At 43.0% G+C, this 23,408-nt stretch overlaps 1 protein-coding gene across 2 annotated transcripts in view; it reads left to right on the top strand.

The window, feature by feature from the left end:
- The window catches only part of KIF26A (kinesin family member 26A), a 261,377-nt gene extending 238,388 nt beyond the window's left edge, over positions 1-22,989 (top strand). For both annotated transcript variants that reach the window (XM_030214372.1, XM_030214371.1), the window contains exons 13-16: positions 14,965-15,155; positions 15,616-15,636; positions 18,167-18,317; positions 21,995-22,989. In XM_030214372.1, coding sequence (XP_030070232.1) covers positions 14,965-15,155; positions 15,616-15,636; positions 18,167-18,317; positions 21,995-22,173 — 542 coding nt within the window. In that variant the 3' untranslated portion in view covers positions 22,174-22,989. The remainder of the gene's footprint in view (positions 1-14,964; positions 15,156-15,615; positions 15,637-18,166; positions 18,318-21,994) is intronic.
- The last annotated feature ends 419 nt before the right edge of the window (positions 22,990-23,408 follow it).

Genomic DNA, 23,408 nt, shown 5'->3' with positions numbered 1-23,408 from the left:
GCTTGACATAAACAGCTTACATTGTTGTAGCAGCATAACAATAGGATGAGCGTTCTTGATTGTGGAACCCTCTTGGTGAGGTGCTCTCCCTGAGGGTATTCAGCTTTGTTCAATCTACAGTTTTGATCCTTAATGAAGTCTTGGTTGTTTAGGCAACCATTTACACTATGGGTGGGGTTACTGTCAAGATTGTGGAGGGAGGTGTGTGATGATGGGTTGGCGTTGTTATTCATGAGCTGGTTAGAAGTGCATGGATATTGGAATGTGTTTTTTTTTGTGAATTTGTAATGGGTTGGGTGAGAAGGGCGATGGGTATTTTGTAAATCATAAGTACATAAGTATTGCCATACTGGGAAAGACCAAAGGTCCATCAAGCCCAGCATCCTGTTTCCAACAGTGGCCAATCCAGGTCACAAATACCTGGCAAGATCCCCAAAAAGTACAAAACATTTTATACTTCTTATCCCAGAAATAGTGGATTTTCTCCAAGTCCATTTAATAATGGCCTATGGACTTTTCCTTTAGGAAGCTGTCCAAACCTTTTTAAAACTCCGCTAAGCTAACCGCCTTTACCACATTCTCTGGCAACGAATTCCAGAGTTTAATTACACGTTGAGTGAAGAAACATTTTCTCCGCTTCGTTTTAAATTTACTACATTGTAGCTTCATCGCATGCCCCATAGTCCTAGTATTTTTGGAAAGCTTAAACAGATGCTTCACATCTACCCGTTCAACTCCACTCATTATTTTATAGACCTGTATCATATCTCCCCTTAGCCGCCTTTTCTCCAAGCTGAAGAGCCCTAGCCACTTTAGCCTTTCCTCATAGGGAAGTTGTCCCATCCCCTTTACCATTTACGTCGCCCTTCTCTGCACCTTTTCTAATTCCACTATATCTTTTTTGAGATGCGGCGTCCAGAATTGAACACAATATTCGAGGTGCGGTCGCACCATGGAGCGATACAAAGGCATTATAACATCCTCATTTTTGTTTTTCATTCCTTTCTACTACTACTACTACTACTACTTATCATTTCTATAGCGCTACAAGGCATACGCAGCGCTGTACACATTCTATTTGTTTTCTTAGCCCCAGCAGCACACTGAGCAGAAGGTTTCAACGTATCATTAACAACGACACCTAGATCCCTTTTTTGGTCCGTGACTCCTAACATGGAACCTTGCATGACATAGCTATAATTTGGGTTCCTCTTTCCCATATGCATCACTTTGGACTTGCTCACATTAAACGTCATCTGCCATTTAGACGCCCAGTCTCCCAGTCTCGTAAGGTCCTCTTGTAATTTATCACAATCCTCCCGCGATTTAACGACTTTGAATAACTTTGTGTCATCAGCAAATTTAATTACCTCACTAGTTACTCCCATCTCTAGATCATTTATAAATATGTTAAAAAGCAGCGGTCCCAGCACAGACCCCTGGGGAACCCCACTAACTACCCTTCTCCATTGAGAATACTGACCATTTAACCCTACTCTCTGTTTTCTATCTTTTAACCAGTTTTAATCCACAATAGAACACTACCTCCTATCCCATGACTCTCCGATTTCCTCTGGAGTCTTTCATGAGGTTCTTTGTCAAACGCCTTCTGCAAATCCAGATACACAATATCAACCGGCTCCCCTTTATCTACATGTTTGTTCACCCCTTCAAAGAAATGTAGTAGATTGGTGAGGCAAGGTTTCCCGTCACTAAATCCATGTTGACTTTGTCATTTCATGTTTTTAAGAGAGGTGATTAATAAATTTGAATAAATAAATAAAATGATCAAATGCCAGCATAATACAACAATTAGAACAGTGAGGTAAACTTGGAGATAGGCAGATTAAGTAATAGCAATAATATAATACAGTGTTAATAATGTACACTTTAAAGAAGCACATTAGAACGTTCATATAACAGAAATATCATACGTCAGCAGAATTCAAATGATACACCATAATAGGCAGCATAGTAGAACATTATATAACATAAATATGAAAGACTTTAATAGGCAGCACAGTAAAATATTCATATAGCATAGATATGATGCTATAGTGTCAACACAATGCAGTAGAACCTTCAAAATAGGCAAAAGAGTGCAAAAGTACAGTTGGGATATATAGATGGACAAGATGTGTAGGTGAAAACATTGGGTCAAAAAAAGTGGGTGGCTAGATTGAGGGTAAATTACCTGTACAGTTGAATAATGTATGTGAGCTGGCTCATGTCTGGACATCAGCACTGAATGTTCAGCACTCAATGGACATGTGCTGGCCTTGGGGAGTAATGCGGGTCTAGGCTGATATTCAGTGGGGATCTGCATAAGAGCAGTCCATATTTCCCCCAGTTCAGTCGTCCTCCCAGCCCCCCAACAAAGTCCAATCTCCCTCCTGGCACCCTCAAGTCCCAGCAGGACCCCTGAGCCTAGCTTAACAGGCCTAGTGGCCTAATAGTTGTTGAGGCAGGAATGAACCCCACTTGCTCCTGCCCCTCGCAACTTCTAATAGTAATCTCATGGTACTATTGCTTGAGCTGACCCTAGTGGTAGTACAGCAAGACTGCTGTCGGAAGTTGCAGTGGCCATTTTCAATCAGGAGCCGAGAAGGATAGGAGCGAGTGGGGTTTGCTCCTGTCCTAACAATCACTAGACCACTAGGCCTGTTAGGGTAGGTCCAGGGAGGGGAACTGCTGAGACTTAAGGGGAGCTGGGATGGGGGAATCAGACTTTCGTTGTGGGGTTGGGAGGAGGAATTATTGGATTATTGTCAAGGGTGCAGGAAGGTTGATCGGACTGTTGTCGAGGGCAGGAAGGGAAAAGGACTATGTTGAGGGGGAAGGGGGAATTGAATTTTTGTTGGGGGGGGGCTGGGAGGGGGGAATCAATTTCAGGTTGCTACCTTGTATTTATATGGGTGCTGGCAAATGCATAGCTAATCGGTCAAAATTAGGGTTGGTATTTATGTGGTCCTATACACCACGTTAGCTATGCGGCACCGGCATTGAATATTGCCAGCACCTGTATAACTCTTGACTCCTCCCTGACTCCCAGAACTCCCCTCTCCTGTCCGAATTTTAGATGGCTGGGTAGAGCTGATAGCAGAACTGCCTGTTGTAAGTGTCACTGAATACTGGGGTCTGGCTTACAGAGTGCAATTTAAGCATTAACCAATGGCGTGCTGTTTTAAATAAATGTTTGTTAACCAGTGACAACGTACATAATTTAATAAAAATCCAGGGAAGAGTGTCTCAGAGTGGCAGGTACCCATGTAACTTACAGTATTCTGTAGCTTATGCATGTAAGTTGGAGCTCCACCCCTGCTCCCTCCCTGTGTAATTTATGCAGATATTTGCAGAATAGTACTTAGTTGCTTCGCTAACTCTTATATGGGTTTGTGCACACATGCATGTGTAAGTTCTAGTATTCTAGACATCAAAGTTCGCTAGAGGCATGTAAATGCGGGTTAATTAGTACAGTTTAGTAAAGTGGTCTTTCAAAAAAGCGGTAATCCATTCCAGGACACTATTTATTAGTCCTGATTACAAAGGGTTAGACTTGTTTCAGGTAAAGACAGGGCAACATGAGAAAGTGTAACTTTGGCCTGAGAATTTACCTCCTAATTCTGTAAAATGCGCCTCAAGACGCGTGTCAAAATTGTGCACGCATCTTAGTTGAATAATGAGCCAATTAGTGCCAATAAATGGCTTTTTAACAAGCAATTATTGGTGTTGATTGAAATCAATATGTATGCACGTAAATTTAGGCACGTGATCTGCGCCTAAATTTTTACACACGTCCTGAAAAAGGGGGCATAGAAACCGGAGGGTCATGGGCATTTCAGGGCGGAGCATGGGTGTGGACTCCAGTTATGTATGCAATTATAGAATAAGGAGTACTCTGTGCATAAATTTAGGCATGGGCATTTGCACCATGTTTTCGTTGGTGCAAATGGATGCGCCTAAATTTATGCACGACCCCTGCGCTATTCTTTAAACTGTGCCTAACTTTAGGCACGGCTTATAGAATACCACTTAAGCGGGTCTTTTTAGGTATCATTTATTGAGTCTAGCCCTTAATTTCTCACAGTTCACTGAAAGGGATAAATTCAATTGTTTCAAGTCTACACTCTCTTTTGCTAAGTCGGAGGGAAGCTAGTTATTTGTATTTTCAAAGTTCTAGATATTATAAATATATTTTTCCACGTTGCTGGTCTCTGACACAGAGTTCTGAAAAGTTTTAAAAATTAGTGCTGTCTGAATTTGAATGTGTAGAGTTAGACTTCCTAGGGAGTGTAGTTTCTGCCAGGGAGCCTGTAGTGAATATGGTTGGTTGATTTGTAGAATAATATATGGCACTTTTGGCTAGTAGTTCTCAGGGGCTTTTCAAATTTGGTGACACTGGGTGCACACTGCTTCAACCCTTTAAGCTTCTCCTACAAATCAATATTAGCAGCTGTTTAAAATTGCAGGCACACAGATGAGGATTTCCTGATTGATGAATATGAATTATTATGCCCAAGGAAGTACTTGAGAATAACTGTAATTGATGCGCTGCTGTATTTCTTTTTTTCAATTGAAATTTGTTCCTCTCCTTAGATTGCGTTATAACTCCTGGCAGATGTAATACTTTTGTGTGTAAGAATAACTTCTTTTTTAATAAGCAGATCAACATAAGGACCTTTGTACAGAAAGGGAAAGATTTGCTTTGCTTCTGGTTTATTTGTCTGTTACACTGCACACAGCACCTTCAAACTTTGTCTTTAGTTTATGATGGTGCTAGTGTAAATTGCTGTAGTGAATTGGAGGTTGTTTTTTTTTATTACATTTGTACCCCGCGCTTTCCCACTCATGACAGGCTCAATGCGGCTTACATGGGGCAATGGAGGGTTAAGTGACTTGCCCAGAGTCACAAGGAGCTGCCTGTGCCTGAAGTGGGAATCGAACTCAGTTCCCCAGGACCAAAGTCCACCACTCCTCCACTAGCAACATTCCATGTAGAAGCCTGCCCTTGCAGCCGCGCAGGCTTCTGTTTCTGTGAGTCTGACGTCCTGCACGTATGTGCAGGACGTCAGACTCACAGAAACAGAAGCCTGCGCGGCTGCAAGGGCAGGCTTCTACATGGAATGTTGCTGCTAGTGGAATAGCAACATTAACATTCCATGTAGAATCTCAAATAGTAGCAACATTCCATGTAGAATCTCCATGTAGAAAGTCCACCACCCTAATCACTAGGCCACTCCTCCACTTTTGCTACTATTTGAGATTCTACATGGAATGTTGCTATTCCACTAGCAACATTCCATGTAGAAGTCAGCCCTTACAGATCACCAATGTGGCCGCGCAGGCTTCTGCTTCTGTGAGTCTGACGTCCTGCACGTATGAGACTCACAGAAACAGAAGCCTGTGCAGCCTTCTACATGGAATGTTGCTAGTGGAATAGCAACATTCCATGTAGAATCTCCAATAGTAGCAACATTCCATGTAGAATCTCCAATAGTATCTATTTGATTTTTGCTACATTTGTACCCCACACTTTTCCCACTCATGGCAGGCTCAATGCGGCTTACATGGGGCAATGGAGAGTTAAGTGACTTGCCCAGAGTCACAAGGAGCTGCCTGTGCCTGAAGTGGGAAGTTTAGTATTATTCTAAGGATTCAATTTTTAGGTGATTATAAATTATAAATTTAAGTGTTTATTTATTTTCTAGCTCATAAGCGGTTGAGGGTACAAAAAGTTGGTGGTTATCAATGTTTTTTCTCCACAGCTACTGCTGTGAGCTACCTTTTCTGGGGGATTAAGTATACCCGTTTGTGTTACTTAAATGTCATCTGTGCAGAAAAGATGCAAAAACTGTATGAAAGATACAAGTGAAGCCAGGGAAGGGGTGGGAGAGTGCTAGGAAACGTGATGCCATTCTGGTGTCCTACTGTACCATCAGGGATGGCCCCCTGGGTAAGTCCTGGGGGTTTTTGGGAATCACTGGGAGGTGGTTGGATGGGTTGGGAATGGAAGGGTCTCTCTGTTCGGAGGGATAAGCATGGGGGGGTGCTAATTTGATGGGGTACATGGATTGGAACGGGGGGGTTAAACAACACCACAGATCCCCTAATGCAGGTCTGGGTTGATGTTCAACTGGCTGAATATTGACCAGCCTGTATATATCTCAATTCATATTAGAAATTAGGACACATACTGTAGTCATTGGTTTAAAGAGATGATCATCTTGCAGAAGCTTTGTGAAAGAAATAAATCAACGTTTGTTTACACATATGCACTTTAATTCCCCGGGGGATAGTGAGTTCCATATCCCCACTGACAGCTGTATCAGCCAGCTTGTCCCAGTGTTATGTACTACCATTCCTGTGGTTCACTGCAGCAGGCATACCACCAAAGGGGCGTTCCTTTATGCTGCAGGTCATATGTTCAGAATTTCAATTTGTTTTACCATTGATATTGATCGTTTGGCATTATGGGTTTTTCTCATTGAGAGTTTGGCATTGCTAGGCATCTTCAGATTATTGGGAGGAGTGGTAGATATGGTTGATCAAATCCAGTCTATAAGTGGTGCTTTGATCATGGCCTTCCAATGCTCACTGCAGTTTTAAGGTTGGGTCAACATTGGCTGTGAGTGAACAAAATAAAAGATAAGATTGAAAGTTGCTGTAATTAAAGCACATTCAGTTTGGCCCAAGGTCCAGGCGATTGTTGACAAGTTCCTAGGTCAAGGTCAAAGTGAATGGATTTTGTCGGCATTACCATACTGGGAGCTGCTAGTGTGGATTGATAAAAGAGGTCCTTAGCTTGTATTACTGAGATGTGACTATCCAAATTTTATCCAGTTTTATTGAATTGGATGTATCCACTTGTTTGGATATTAGTCCATCAGCCTAGACTTGCATAAAAGGATTATGAGTTGGTACATATGGCTATAAAATGTTTTCACAACAGTCAATAGCAATCGTAATTAGGGCTTCTAACCTTATAAATTTAGGTGTTTATTTTTCAGCTAATTAGGGGTTCTTGGATGGTTCAGATTGTCAGTGTTGATCAGTGTATTTGTGCCAGAGGTACTACTGCTTGGTACCTTCTCTGGTGGCATAAAATAATATGTTTGTGAGATATGGAAATCAATGCAGAAAAGGCACAAAAATTGAGTGGAGGATAGAAGACAAACTGGGGTGTGTGGAGGGGGTGGGGTGGAAAGTGGTGTGCTTTTGGTGTTTATCCAGTAAACACGTGCTGTTAATTTATTTTTTGTATTGGGGCGTTTTTTCATGTTCAGTTAAAACCTAAAATCAGAAGCTCTAATAATAATGCAAAATAATGCTGCCTAAGATGTAACATTTCATAGAATGATTCTTGCTGTAAAAGTTTGTTCACAACCAGCTTGTTATTTTTTGGTGATTTTAATTTGCATGTAAATGAAGTGTCATCTTCAGCAGTGTGTGTTCTGCCCTCTCACTGGGTGTGATTGGCATGCAGCTTAAACCAGAGTATAAAACATCACTATGAGAAGAACTCTTGAACCAAAATATTCTTTAATGCAGTCATCAAGCAAGGAAAAATAACTTACAGTTTAGATGTGCTGGACAAGAGTTTTGCCTTGCAAACTGGGAGTCTGTTCTCCACTAGCTCTCTCTCCATGCAAGAGAGAAGCTGGGAATAATTCAATAACACACCTGGGTAGTTATACTGTTTATATTTTTACACTTATGAAAACAACCAAAAATCTCCCAAAAATGCTCTTTGGTAAAAACACACTAATAAACTACAAAACCAAAGACCTTAACTCAATGCCTGCAAATAGCAGTACCTTTTACTTTCTTTCTTTATTCATCGTTTATATATATGCAAATTCTTATTGTGAAAATTATTATTATTGTATACTCTTCAAGAGAGCCCTCAGGAGACACCACTTATAAAGGCAATGTCATTAATTATTTTGCCTAGTGGCATAGCATCTTTTCATCGGGCTATTTTTACACTGGCAAAATCTTGATAGCAGGGGCATAGCCAGACTTCGGAAGGAGGAGGGTCCAGAACGAAGCCTTGCAGATCAGCTGATCTGCAAGGCTTCGTTGTGTGAGTCTGATGTCCTGCACGTTGTACGTGCAGGACGTCAGAAACAGAAGGAAGCCTTTTGCGAGAAGAAGAGGACCTCGGCTGGCGGGGGTTGTGGTCCCCCGTCAGCAAAGGCAGGCGACGGCGGGTTGGCGGCGGGAGGGGGGGGTCAAGAGGGTCATCAGCAGGGGGGTCCAGGGCCAAATCTACAGGGGCCCAGGCCCCCTGGCCCCACATAGCTACGCCACTGCTTGATAGCATCACAGTAGTTTTAGGGGGTCATGCAGCAAAATACAGCATAGGCAGTTTCAGTTCACAGAGGAGATGTGCTGCAGATCAATTCTTACAGACCCAATGGAGAGAAAAAGGGGTGGGGGGGGGAGGGGACTAGCCCAGCAAGCACAGAGAACAGGACAAGGCAATAGAAAGAGTCCCAAAGGACACAGGGAACTGGACATGTGCTCTACAGGGTACTATAGGATTACAGGGATTTGTAGTCTTAGTATATACCCCGCCTGATATTGGTAGATACCACTGTTTAAATTACCATACTATTAACATAATAAGCATGCAAAGTCCATTAATAAAGCTGGATCTTGAAGGTTGACAACTCCTTGCTTGTCTCAAGTTCTCTGTCATGCAGGTGAGTTTTGTCTTGCAATTTTGCAGGAGAAGTGAGAGTTTCTGGAGTGAACAGCGGTCTACGGAGTTCATGTCTTTTGTGGTGTGTATGGAAAACTGGCTCAGTGATGGCTCCTGCAGGATTCTGATGTTGAAATTTTCAGATGGTGCCAAGTTGTCATTGATGATCTGTTGTTCTGCATCTCTGATGACACTTTGACGATAGGTGTCTGATTTTTCATCAGCTGGTCAATAAACTGAAGATACAATGTTGGTGGCAAGAACAGTTGTCTCAGGATGGATCTCTGCATCAGAGTCAGGGTCTATAAGCTCAAAGGAGTTCTCCATAGCTGGAGGTATGTAGCCAGGTTGTAGAAGAAAATCTAGTCCTGATAACCACATGGTTTCCATTTGATGGGACGCCAGCACAGCTCTGATGGCACAGGCTGCTGTATTTTGGCTAGTTCGCACATAATGCCACTGTTCTGGTTGTGTTGACTTGCGGATATGCTCAGCTCTTTTGCTGACATACACGTAAAATCTTCTGGATTGGTTGTAGATGTAGCCCAAGACAACTTTACTGTCAGTGTAAAAATTGTCTGTGTCTATTTTACTTAGTATCATCTCTGTTATCTCTACTTCCAGCACTGCTCTATTCAATGCTAAGCACGGAATGTATGATTGAGTTGTGGTGCTAACATGACTTTACCAAAGATGAATCTCACATGAAATGCTTTCAAGTAGGCCACTGCAGCTATGGCGTTTTCAGAAGCATCTGAGAAGATGCAGATCTCTTTGTGACAGGCAACACTGAGTGCTGCAGGGATGTAAGTGCATGGGATGTGCAGTTTTGCAAGAGGCTTTAGAGAATCCATTTCTTCTATTCTTGTCACATTTCTTGTGGCAGTGAGACATCCCCCTCATCAGTACTTTGGGTAAGGTCCCTCAGCAGGGATCTTTCTTGAATTATGACTGGAGCCACAAACCCCAGTGGATCGTGCAAACTATTGACTGTGGACAAAACACCTCTGCGTGTATATGGTTTCTCTTGGGTGGAGACTTGAAAGGTAAAAACATCTCTTTTTAGATCCCAATGTAATCCAAGGTTTTTCTGAAGCAGAAGGGTGTCTAGATCTTTCGCTAAATCCTTAAAATATTTGTCATGGTCCTTGGCAGGAAATGCTCTCATTACCTCTGGACTGTTGGAGGTGATTTTATGAAGTCTCGGACTGGCCTCTCCAACATTGCTTGTGTTCTCTTTAGAATGTCAGTGGCTTCTCCCATGGTAGGTAAGGACTTCAAACGATCGTCAATGTAAAAGTCTCTTTCAATGAATCATCTGGCATTCATGCCATATTCTCTTTCTCCTTCTTGGGCTGTCCTTCTAAGTTTGTAGGTTGCTGTTGCTGCAGGTGATGGATGTGAGCTCTCATTCTGTGTTCCACAATCTTCTGGTTGATGTTGTTGTCATGGTACCACAAAAGAATCTCAGGTAGTTTCTGTAGTCTAGGTGTACAACAAAGCAGTAGAACATTTGCTAGATATCTATTGTTATTGCAATGGGTTCCTTTCTGAAGCGAAACAAGACTCCTAGAAAGCAGCGCATAGTTGAGTGAGATTCCTTGAAATTGAGCACTGGAATCGAACACAATCCTGATCTGGCCTGGTTTTTGGGCGTGATACACACCAAAGATAGGTAAATACCAATATTCTTTGTTGTCTTTTAATGGTGAAGCTGGCTCTGCATGGCCATTATGATTTTGCATGAATTTTATAAAGTGCTGTTTTGTCTCTGGTTTCCTTCTGAGAGTCTTCTGCAATAAACTAATTCGAGAGGGAGCTTGCACTCTGTTATTAGGGAGTTGTGATCTGGGCATCCGACATGGTAGAGGAGCTACCCAACTGTTTGACTCATCTTTGTAGAATTCCCTATGATTCTCAAAACTCTGCCTTCTACTGAAAGAATTGGTTTGTCGATATCCTTGGTGACTTGGAACACTGAATGCCCCACATGTTCTCCTAAATTTTGTGAAGAGGTGTTCTGACAGATGATTGAGCCAGGGTCTGGTTCTTCCCAGCTGAAAACCTCCTTTACGTTCAAATGGTTATGACAAGGTTTGAACAAAGTGGTTCACCCATTCTCTGAGATGCACGTTTTGTATACATCTACACTTGGTCTCCTCAATCTGTTAAGGCGAGTTGGTAGGCATATACGCTGTCGGGTGGGCCTGCACTTAACTCACAAACTCTAATCAATGTTGGTACATCTAATTGAATCAATTTTTCCTCATATATATGATTTCATAAGTGATTTGCTTGTTCTGTAGTTTCATTATTTTTGGTTTTCAGATTCCTCAGGTGAAGGATTCCACTTCTAAACTTGCTAGTATCAAATGCCAGCCATATAGGGGTCACTATGCAAAGGCAGATGAGGCTCCTGCCAAATCCCGCAGAGCCGGCTGGCTGCTGATATTCAGCTAACAATACTGGTTTTTAGGGTCCTAGTAAAAATTGATAGTGGGAAAACGTTGGATTGAAGATTGCTGATATTCAGCGGCATTTAACCGGTTAGTGCCACTGAATTTCATCGCTAACTGGACTATTGTAACATTGTATATCTGGGCCTACCTAAATTTTGTATACAGGCATTGCAAATGGTCCAGAACTCAGCTGCATGATTGGAGTCTGGTTTTTTGTGGTTTGATCATGCTGCAACAGCTGCGCTCGCTGCCTGTGGCGCAGAGGATTAAATTTAAAGTGCTATTACTGGCTCATCAGGGATTGTATCATGACTCTGCTTGTTACTTACGTACTGTCCTCCAGCATTATGTGCCATCTAGGGTATTGCGCTCAGCGGACGCTTGCTTACTATCAGCGTCAGATTTCAGTCATTTACGCAAATCACCAGAACTGGTACCCTTTCTGTGACCAGACCTTTGGTGTGGAACAAGTTACCCCTAGCGTTGAAGTCTTCAGAACATTGCACCTTTCTAAATTAATGTTGAAGCATCTGTTGGACCACTCTATTGATTGTAATGCTTCATAGTATTTGCACTGCTTTCTTTGCGCTGTACTAGTTCTGTTGTGTTTGTGAGTAGTCTGTACTTTGTATTTTAGATTATGTATGTTGGTTTGTTATCCATCTTGGATAAAGACGGGCTATATTTTGGCATTGGAGGAAATGTCCTAAACTGGTTCAGGGGGTTCCTAACCTAGCGGTCATATCAAGTCACATCGAATTCAACAACGTCTACTGCATGGACACCTGAATGTGGAGTACCACAAGGATCACCCCTCTCACCAACCATTTTCAACCTAATGATGATCCCCTTGGCAAAACTCCTATCAAACCATAACCTCAACCCATATATATACACCCGATGATGTAACAATATACATCCCTTTCAAACAAGACATTAAAGAAATCTTCAATGAAATCAACCAAAGTCTACACATCATGAACACATGGGCAGATGCATTTCGCTTGAAACTAAATGCAGAAAAAACTCAATGCCTGATACTCACTTCCCAGTACAACACGAATGAATTCACCGTGATAAACACACCAAAACTAAACCTTCCAATCTCAGAAACGTTAAAAATCCTTGGAGTCACTATCGACCGCCACCTAACACTCGAAACTCATGCAAACAACATAACCAAAAAGATGTTCTACTGCATGTGGAAACTGAAAAGAATAAGACCATTCTTCCCAAGATCCGTCTTTCGCAGCCTAGTGCAATCCCTCGTACCCAGCTATCTGGACTACTGCAACTCACTATACGCAGGTTGCAAAGAGCATATACTGAGGAAACTTCAAACAGCCCAGAATACAGCAGCCAGACTCATCTTCGGAAAACCAAAATATGAAAGTGCAAAACCCTTACGAGAGAAGCTACACTGGCTCCCACTCAAAGAACATATCACTTTTCAAGTATGCACATTAGTCCACAAAATCATTCACGGTGAAGCCCCAGCCTACATGTCTGATTTAATAGTCTTACTACCCAGAAACACTAAAAGATCATCCCGAACTTTCCTCAACCTCCACTTCCCTAATTGCAAGGGCTTGAAATACAAGGCGCTGCACGCATCAACCTTTTCTTACATGAGCACGCAGTTCTGGAACACACTGCCGCGCAACCTGAAAACGATCTACGAGCAAACCACCTTCCGCAAAATACTGAAGACCCATCTTTTTGAGAAAATTTACGGAAAGAACCAAAACACATAAAGCCCACCCTCACTGTTCAGTAACGCATCAATACAGCCACTTCTGAACTCTCATCCCCCGAAATCTCACCACACTCATACCTTTACTCACAGAAAATGTATACCAAATGTTTTCCTGTTATTATATATTGCCCCTTTTTGTCTCCCTTGTTTCCTTTAAATGTTTCAGTGCTTTTTCCATTATTATATTCCTTAACGATACTTTGACTTTGACTCGAATAACTCATCACAATGTAATCCATAACCGAGTTGTAACAAATTGTATTTCCATGATTCATAATGTATTGTAAGCCACACTGAGCCCGCAAATAGGTGGGAAAATGTGGGATACAAATGCAATAAAATAAATAAATAAGCATTAAGAAACTGGCTCAGAGGCATTCCAGGGTTTGAGCGGAGCAATATTAGCAGCAATATTCAGTCCGCTAGCAAGCTAAGTAAGTGGATAAAGTTAGGACAGCAAGAAGGCTGTAATTTGGCTTGCAGAATGATTTGTAGTTGTATCTTTTTGGTCCTGGGTATACAAACTTGGAATGAGCTAATACTACTGTTTACTATTTCTATATCACTACTAGACATATGCAGTGCTGTACACGTTACATTCAGGTACTTTCTCTGTCCCTAGTGGGCACACAATCAATGGTATTTTTTTGTGCCTGGCAAGCACACCAGAGGGAAATAATCGTGAAGCAGTAATAGTGTAGAAGTCTAAAGATGAAACAACAAGGCGGAGCCAAACTCCAGAGGAAACAGATTTTATTGGAGGACCTGACATGTTTTGGATAATGCCTGAGTCGGGGGTCATAAATGTAACAGCTGTACAAACTCTTGTATCAGTCCCACAGCCACAATGATAAAGTATTTGTATGCAGATAGGTACTTCCTGCAGCTCAGGTAACGGATTCAAACTTTTTTCTTACTCCAAATCTTATGCACTGCTTATACTATCTTAAAAACTGTTAAATTTCTGATATTTGATTATTTACCACCGGTTGTGATAGAAATTAGATATTTCTCTGTGGCATTCCTACTTAACTTTTAAAAAGTATTTTGTACTAGCCCTCCTGCCCCTTCTCCCACCTCTTCTCTCCCATTGCTAAAGTAGTCACTTGATCTAGTAGGCAGGGTTTTATCGCAAAGCAGAGGTGTAGTGAGGTGAGGTGTTTTAATACAGCACTGGAGATTGGTTTCACAGCTAACAGAGTCCACAGATCTTTGGTTCTCTAGGCCCTCCCACCCCACCCCTCAGCCCACCCATCCCAAAGGTTACACTTCCTATATAGACTGCCTATCTCCATCAATTGTCTATAAATGAAATGAAATCCAGTCCCTTTACTTGATAGAAATATAAGATTTCAACTGTGCTTTGACATGCTCAGTCCATGTGAATATTGCCATACTAGATATAAAATGAGTTAATAAAATATTAGTTGAAATACCTCTGGAGGTCAAGCAACTTTCAGAAGATCATACACATTGATGTAATCACACACTCCTTTGAAGCAAGTGACCAATCTGACCTCTACTATTGCATTCCCATCACCCAGGGGCCCCTTTACAAAAGCTGTAAGGGCATGTGTGCGTGCAACACACATCAAACCAGTATCACCGCCTGGTTAGCATGTAGAAAATAATTTCCTATTTTCTAGCGCAGGGGCGTTTCCGGCAGTTGGCACTCACTGGATGGTTAAAGCACGGGTAATAAGTGAGCCCTTACTGCTTTGTCCATGGGTGGCGTTAAGGGCTCAGGCCATAAATAGACTCGCGCCGGTTTTCATTTTGCCACATGTCCATTTCCCAGCCCAACCCCCCCTTTTTTCTAGATGCACTGGAGACATGGTCCAGCTCATATCCAGTACATGCGCCCACACTACCGAAGGCCACTTTTTGGAGCGCCTTTGTAAAAGGGGCCCCCCAGTTTCTATGGGTCCTTTAAAGTTACTTCGTGCACTGTTTGTTTTTGTTGTATTGTAAAAATAATTTTATTCGAGTTGATTGTCAGCGTAACACAATGAGGCAAAAAAATAATGTGTTAACTGTTTATTAAGGTCTTCAGCGCCGCCGATTGATACCTGCTCCGCTGCCTGATACATCAACCCTGGGAAGAAAACCTAGTGTTACCGGCCAGTGGGTTGACCTACCTCCTTTGCCCGGTACGTTGAAAGAGCCATTTGAAATTAAAGTGTATGAGATTGATGATGTGGAACGATTACAGCGACACAGACAAGAAGAAACTGAGGTAAGCACGCTTTTACAGCAACTTCAGACAACTTAAATTACAGTCTACATGCCGAACCGCTGCGTGACTGCTAGTGTGGTTTTTCAGGAAATTGATTGCAATTAATTCAACATAATTATTAATTTTACAATTCATATGTTGGGGGTGCCCTTAACCTAGAAAGTGAAAATAATTACTGCCTACGATTAATTGTGTTTAACATGACTGATCGTGTGAGTAGAGAATATTAATCAGTACGTTATGGGAATCCTTTACAATGCTAGCCTGCCTGGGGAAGCTTTATAGTCTCTCTCTACTTTAGGGTCATTAACTCTTTATTTAAATGACATCCTGGTTAGAGTTCTAGTAAATGAAAGATGGTAGGATTTAATTTACTTGTAATTGGAAAACAATTCTGTTCATTCCTTTTCCATTGTTAGACTTTTGATACCTCTCTTTGTTTCATTTATTCCCTTTACAGCCTTTCCAAGATGTTGAAAAGGTGAGACTGTTACTGTGTGTATTTCTTTGTTTGATATCTTAGTTTCCAGCTTGCCCATACAGTGAAAAATGACTCAGTTGTTCTTGAAGTGCTCCCGTTGAGTACAATGTCTTCTGTGCATGTTAAAAGAACTTACAAAGTGGGAATCTAAGACGCTTGGAGAATGCATTGCTATATTTTGGGTTTTACTTAGCAGTCACGTTGTAGACAACTTGTCAATGGGGTGTTTTTCCTCCTTTTAAAATCAGAATCCGTTGGAGTCAAAGTACTTAACTAGTACATTTGCAGTGGCTGTAGATAATCTATACCTCCTTCCAAAATAAAATGCATTTAAACAATGTTTGCTCCATGTATCCACACATCCTCCCTCACCACAGCCAAGTGCAAAATATATTCTAGGAATCCTGAGAAAATATAGTAGAAAAAACCCCCATGAAATAGCTTCGTTGGAAAAGTGTGTGCCTTCAATGTACTGTACACTTGTAGCAATGCTGAATACTATGAAGGCTATTCTATAAGTTGGCATCTAGAGGTAAAGTCTGATGCAGTAACCGGGCGGTAAGGTATTTGGAGAGTAAAACCGGTGCAGGGCACACTTCTACAGTCTGTGCCCTGATCGTGACTGAATAGATATGGATGGGCTGGAGTGTAAATTTTAAGGGGCTTCAACGTTAGCTTCAGACCTTTTAGTACAGGATCAGTGCTGGGCAGACTTTTACGGTCTGTGCCCTGAGAAAGGCGGGGACAAATCAAACTCGGGTATGCATAAAAAGTATTACATACCATGTAAAATGAGTTTACCTTGTTGGGCAGACTGGATGGACCGTTCAGGTCTTTATCTGCTGTCATTTACTATGTTACTATCCAGCTTATTTTAGAAGGAGATCGCCGGCGATCTTCCGACACAAATCGGGAGATGGCCGGCGATCTCCTGAACCCGGCCAAATTGGTATAATCGAAAGCCGATTTTGGCCGGCGCCAACTGCTTTCCATTGCGGAGCCGGCCAAACTTCAATGGGGCGTGTCGGTAGGGTAGCAAAGGTGGGACGGGGGCGTGGTACGAGATGGCCGGCTTTGCCCGATAATGGAAAAAAGAAAGCCGGCCTTGACGAGCATTTTGCTGACTTCACTTGGTCCCTTTTTTTTCAGCACCAAGCCTCTAAAAGGTGCCCCAACTGACCTGATGACCACCGGAGGGAATCGGGGATGACCTCCCCTTACTCCCCCAGTGGTCACCAACCCCCTCCCACCCTAAAAAAAAGAAAAATATTTTTTTGCCACCCTCTATGTCATACCCAGCTCCCTGACAGCAGTATGCAGGTCCATGGAGCAGTTTTTTGTGGGTGCAGTGCACTTCAGGCAGGTGGACCCAGGCCCATCCCCCCCCCCACCTTTTACACTTGTGGTGGTAAATGGGAGCCGTCCAACCCCCCCCCCCCAAAACCCACTGTACCCACATGTAGGTGCCCCCCTTCACCCATAATGGCTATGGTAGTGGTTGGGTTTTGGGGGGCTCAGCACACAAGGTAAGGGAGCTATGCACCTGGGAGCAATTTTTGAAGTCCACTGCAGTGGCCCCTAGGGTGCCCGGTTAGTGTCCTGGCATGTCAGGGGGACCAGTGCAGTTCAAATGCTGGCCCCTCCCACGACCAAATGCCTTGGATTTGGCTGGGTTTGAGATGGCCGGCATCGGTTTCTATTATTGGCGAAAACCGATGCCGGCCATGTCAAGCCCGGCCATCTCTGACAATTGGCCGGGCCGAACCATATTATCGAAACGAAAGATGGCTGGCCATCTTTTTCGATAATACGGTTTGGGACTGCTCTTTGCGGCGCCGGCCATATAGATGGCCGCCCATATAGATGGCTGGTGCCATTCGATTATGCCCCTCCACGTTACTAAATGCCACTTGGCGTGCGTAGCTGACGCAAGCCGGGATATAAAAAATATTTTTGAGGCACGCCTAGTGGACGTGCGCCAAAAATGAAATTACTGCAAGGGCCAAGCGGTAACTCCATTTTGGCACGCGTTGGGCACACGTAGATGCTTACGCGGCTTAGTAAAAGGGCCCCATAGTGCCTAACTGCAAGTGGGGGAGGTACACATAGGTGGCGGATGGGTGGGCCATGGGCGTGTCTCTCAGTTACGCATGTAGTTTATAGAATACTATAAAATATCCCCGTGTCGGGTCATTTACGAAGGAATTGATGTTCAAGGTATACGAATAAAGAAATTGTGTCCCGTTTTTGAAGGCTCCTGGTGCTTTTCTTTGATATATAGACTTGCTGTATACTTTGGACCCTGTCTGTGCTGGTTTAAAGGTTAGACCCAGAGACATTTTGGTTTGATTTATATTGCTCTGTATCATGTTGTTTTAAATAGCGTTTTGTTACATGTGTTCTGCAAAGCACAGAGCTTTGTTTTGTTTTTCTAGTTTTAAGAATTATGCACCACGAGTACTGGTCATGCCTCAGGGTGTTGTAATAACACGGTTAAGTGTTTGAAATGCTACTTCTCTGTTTTCAAAAGGGTCTGATGTACTTCAATACCAAACTGAAGATCTTAGAACGGCGCCAGCAGCAAATCAGAGAAGTAAAGGCCAAACATGACATGTTGAAGGAGGAGCTGGAAGAGACAAAGTGTAGGCTGATGTTGGATCCAAACAAGTGGAAAGAAGAATGTAAGTAATTTTGCCCAACACTGACATAAATTGTCCCTTTAACGTTCTGTCATAGCATCTAGTTAAATGTACATTTTTTTTTCCAGTAATAGGAGTAGGAAAATTAAGCAGGAAATCAAGTTAAAGACCAATGTCTTCTCTTAGTACAGGGCAGAGACGTAGCCAGACTTCAACGGTAGGGGGGTCCAGAGCCGAGGTGAGGGGGCACATTTTAGCCCCCCCCCCCCGGCGCCGCCGCCCACCATTGCCGCCCCCCCACCCGCAGCCATTGCCGACACCTCCAACAACTTTGACCCCCCCCCCCCCCCCGCCAATGACCCTCTCGACCCCCCACCACCGTCGCCTACCTTTGCTGGCGGGGGACCCCAACCCCCGCCAGCCAAAGTCTTCTTCCTTCGTTTGGTTTCTGACTGAGACTGACGTCCTGCACGTACACGTACAACGTGCAGGACGTCAGACTCACAGAAACAGAACAAAGCCTTGCGATCTGCAGGGCTTTGTTCTGTTTCTGTGAGTCTGACGTCGTCAGACTCAGTCAGAAGAAACCAAACGAAGGAAGAAGACTTTGGCTGGCGGGGGTTGGGGTCCCCTGCCAGCAAAGGTGGCAGGAGGGGGGGGGGTTGAGAGGGTCGTCGGCAGGGGGGTCCAGGCCCCCGTGGCCCCATAGTAGCTACGCCCCTGGTACAGGGAAATCAACAAGATAATTAACTGTCTAATAATTGCCTTTGTTCTATACCGGTAAACGTCACATGGCATGCCAGAACATGCTATGTTTCGTAGCATCGTGATGAGGCATTACCAGGGCTACGTTTAGATCTGGGGAAGAAAAACAGGTCAGTGAATTTTTTTCAACTCCATGTCCAGTATTTCCCATGGAAGAAATATCTGCACTAAAAGCAGGCACAAAAGTTCATTGTATTCACGGCAAAGTCCAAAGTGAAAGTGCACCTGTACTTTCTGTTTGAAAATTGGTACAAAGTCTTCTAGGAGAAATTATAGCTTGAAAATTGCCCCCAGAACGGTTTGCCCAAGATCACACAGGGGCCCTTTAACTAAGCCGCGCAAGCGTCCGTGCACTAAAAGAGCACTACTGCCGGACGTCTGGAGGCTTCCCTTGGTAGTTTTCCGCTTAGCACGTGTTAATCCCGCGTTGATAAAATATTTTTGATTTTCCAGTGCAGGAGGCATGCCCATGGGCGGAGAGTAGCTGTGCCTGCGCTAATTGGGTAGCAAGGGCACATTACCGCACGCTATCTGATTAGTGCAAGAGTAGCGCAGGAGCCCTTATCGCCTCCTAAATCGGTGGCGGTAAGGGCTCCCGCGGTAATGGCCACGCACTAATGGGGAAATTAGCATGTGGCCATGACCAAAAAAATATGGCAAGGCAGCTATTTACCTGCTGCGCTAAAAGTGGCTGCAGAGTGCGGAAAACCGACGCTCTAACAGCTATGGCTGCTTAAAAAGCGTGGCTTGGTGAAAGAACCTCTTAGTGTGGGACCTTCAAAAAAAAAAAAAGAAATGAAAAGAAAAAATCATTAATATATTGCTGCTGTAAATCTGGGCTTAGCCCACGGGAAAGTCTTACATTGATATTCGCTAAGTCCAGATTTTGCCATGACTTAGTACAAGGGCCCCAAAAATTAGGCCAGAAAAATTGCTGTGCAGACTTATCTGTCTGATATCTGCTTAGGAATCTCAATATTATTACTATCCAGACAGCACTAGCACTGCCCACACTGCAAGGATATTCAGCTCCGACTGCAATCTGGACACCTGCATGGATTATCTGTGTTTATTTAGGGCCCCTTTTACAAAGCGGTGGTAAGCCCAACGTGGGCTTACCGCTGGGCTACCACAGCAGCCCGGCGGTACTTCCCACCCCAAGTGCGCTGTCCTAGGGTGTAATTGGGCAGTGCCGCACGCTGCCCGGTTACCGCCAGGTTAGTGCAGGAGCCCTTACTGCCACCTCAATGAGTGGCAGTAAGGGCTTCCCCCCGAAATGGCTGTGCGGCAAGTGCTTTACTTGCCGCACAGCCATTTCCTGTTGAAAAGAAAGACTACCCTTTTATCAGCTGCGATTAAAGGGGGTCTTGGTGCATGTCAAAAACACGCGCCGATGCCAGTTCAGGACCCCTTTTGCCGCAGCTTGGTAAAAGGGGCCCTCAGATGCCATGGCCAGCATTTAAAAACAGCACTATTTCATTTATGGAATTGCAGTTAAGAATTTTACAAACTGTGCTACCGATTAGCAGTGTGCTAAATATAAAGAAACCCATCCTATTCCTGTGGGCTTCTTTGCATCCAGCGCACCACTAATGGTAGCGCAGCTTTGTAAAACGAGCCCTTAATAAATATTAAATTGAAAAAAAAATAAGACAAACAGTACTTCTTCATTTATGGAATTGCATCGAAAAATTAGAAATTTAATAAATATTGAATAAAAAAAAAATAAAAACAATGCTGACTGTGGTAGTTCAATATTGATCTGCTTATTTGTGTCTTTTTTTTTTTTTCAAGTAGCAAAACCATTGGTAGCTTTGGAAGGGACACCATCAGACTTATTTTCGAAAGAAAAGGGCGCCCATCTTTCGACACAAATCGGGAGACGGGCGTCCTTCTCCCAGGGTCACCCAAATCGGCATAATCGAAAGCTAATTTTGGGTGTCCTCAACTGCTTTCCATCACGGGGGACGACCAAAGTTCACGGGGGGGTGTCGGAAGCATAGTGAAGGCGGGACTGGGGTGTGCTTAACACATGGGCGTCCTCGGCCGATAATGGAAAAAAGAAGGGCGTCCCTGACGAACACTTGGCCGACTACTTGGTCCTTTTTTTTTTATGACCAAGCCACAAAAATGTGCCCTAAATGACTAGATGACTACTGGAGGGAATCGGGGATGACCTCCCCCTACTCCCCCAGTGGTCACTAACCCCCTCCCACCCTAAAAAAAAAAAATTTAAATATTTTTTCCAGCCTCTATGCCAGCCTCAAATATCATACCCAGCTCCATGACAGCAGTATTCATGTCCCTGGAGCAGTTTTAGTGGGTACTGCAGTGCACTTCAGGCAGGCAGACCCAGGCCCATCCCCCCCACCTGTTAAACGTGTGGTGGTAAATGTGAGCCCTCCAAAACCCACAAGAAACCTACTGTACCCACATGTAGGTGCCCCCCTTCATCCCTAAGGGCTGTGGTAGTGGTGTACAGTTGTGGGAGTGGGTTTTGGGGGGCTCAGCACACAAGGTAAGGGAGCTGTGCACCTGGGAGCTTTTTCTGAAGTCCACTGCAGTGCCCCCTAGGGTGCCCGGTTGGTGTCCTGACATGTCAGGGGGACCAGTGCACTATGAATGGTGGTTCATCCCACGACCAAAGGGCTTGGATTTGGTCGTTTCTGAGATGGGCGTCCTCAGTTTCCATTATCGCCCAAAATCGGGGACGACCATCTCTAAGGTTGACCTAAATTTCGCAATTTGGGCGTCCCCGACCGTATTATCGAAACGAAAGATGGACGCTCATCTTGCTTCAATAATATGGGTTTCCCCGCCCCTTCGCCGATGTCCTGCGAGGATGTCCTCAGGAAAACTTGGACGCCCCTTTTGATTATACCCCTCCATGCCTAGTTCATCATATGTGGACTTTTTAAGGCAATGTAGTTACTCACTTCTTTTTGTCTTAATAGTTGAAGTGACTCCTGAACTTGATAAGGAGTCAGAAGAATACCTGGAGGCACTGGAGCAAGTAACCGAAGAGCTCGAACAGTGTGTTAATCTCTGTAAGTCACACATCATGATGGTGACCTGTTTTGACATTGGAATGATCTGCGACGTGCATGAAGGAGTAAGAGAAGTGGAAGTGTGAGGATGGTATGGAGTAACTTGCGAGGATGAATAAGGAGGATCACTGGACAGAAACAAGGTCAGACCTTTGCTATGTTGAGACTCGAAAGTCACAAGGAAAGTTGTTCGATGGAAGTTGGTGGCAAGTTGCGATGTTTGTGAATGACAGCGGTTCCTCAAAACCTGAACTGTTGAAAGATAAGGTTGAGATGAACAGTGAGTGTAGCAGACAAAAGGAAAAGAAGAGAAAAGTTCATCGGAACAGAGTTGTTGGTGGAATGTGGAGGTGATAACTTGAAAGTGCCTTTAAAATTGATTTGACTTTTTTTCTGTATCTGGTGCTAGAATTAACAAAAGCCAGCAAAGCTAAGCAGACCACAAATTGTATTCCTATGAAATATTTTATATTGTATAGTGTATTTATAATTATATGTACAAAATTGTAGCGGAAGCAATAAGTAAATTATGTTTTCATACCTGAATTTGCCTTCTTATTTCATGGAAAAGCTGTTTTATGTAGCAGAGCAAAAATTGTATTATAACTGTTTTCTTGGTCATGATTCAAGATATTTTTGTGAACATTTAAATATTAAGAAAGGAGGTGCATTATTAAATTTCAAGATGATTACTTAACATTTTGTTTTTTAAAGATTTAAATAAATATTCTTTCAATTGGCCTGCCATATTGACAGCCTCCTGGGCTATGAAATTAATTTGTCATTTTTTCAGCTATTGTATTAATCTGGAAAGTCCAAGACATCACTGTGTTTTCCGCTTTTGTGGAAAATTTTGAAAAGTACATTTTACTACCAAAACCACAAAGGAAAAAAAAAAAAAAGCAAAAACACAATTTTGTAAATGTTAATTTTGCCACATATTTTTTGATAATTTTGATGACGCATATGGGTATTTTCATTGTAAGCATTTAAGAAAAAAAAAAAAAAAGAAACTCTTTTTACAGTTTTTCTAAGGAAGGCAAAATCTCAGGATCAAATTCAAACTTGCTGCATGAGATTTCTTGCATTTAAGTAGGCCACTTAACGGTGGCCGCTGTAATGCAAATTTTTTTTGACAAACTAATGCTTATGACAAGGTTTTAATAATGTATGTAATATCACATTTCATAATGAATATTTTTTAATCATCTTGTTTTATATGGGGGTTTTCAAAACCTGTGTACAAATGTATAATAGCTTGCTTCAGCTTTTATCTGTGAATAAAAGATACTTATTGTTAATATTTCTTAATTCTTATTAT

The sequence above is a fragment of the Microcaecilia unicolor genome, chromosome 9 (genome assembly GCF_901765095.1).
Source record: "Microcaecilia unicolor chromosome 9, aMicUni1.1, whole genome shotgun sequence".
NCBI lineage: Eukaryota > Metazoa > Chordata > Amphibia > Gymnophiona > Siphonopidae > Microcaecilia > Microcaecilia unicolor.
Note: the sequence above shows the minus strand (reverse complement) of the source record. Positions and strands in the feature narration are given on the sequence as shown.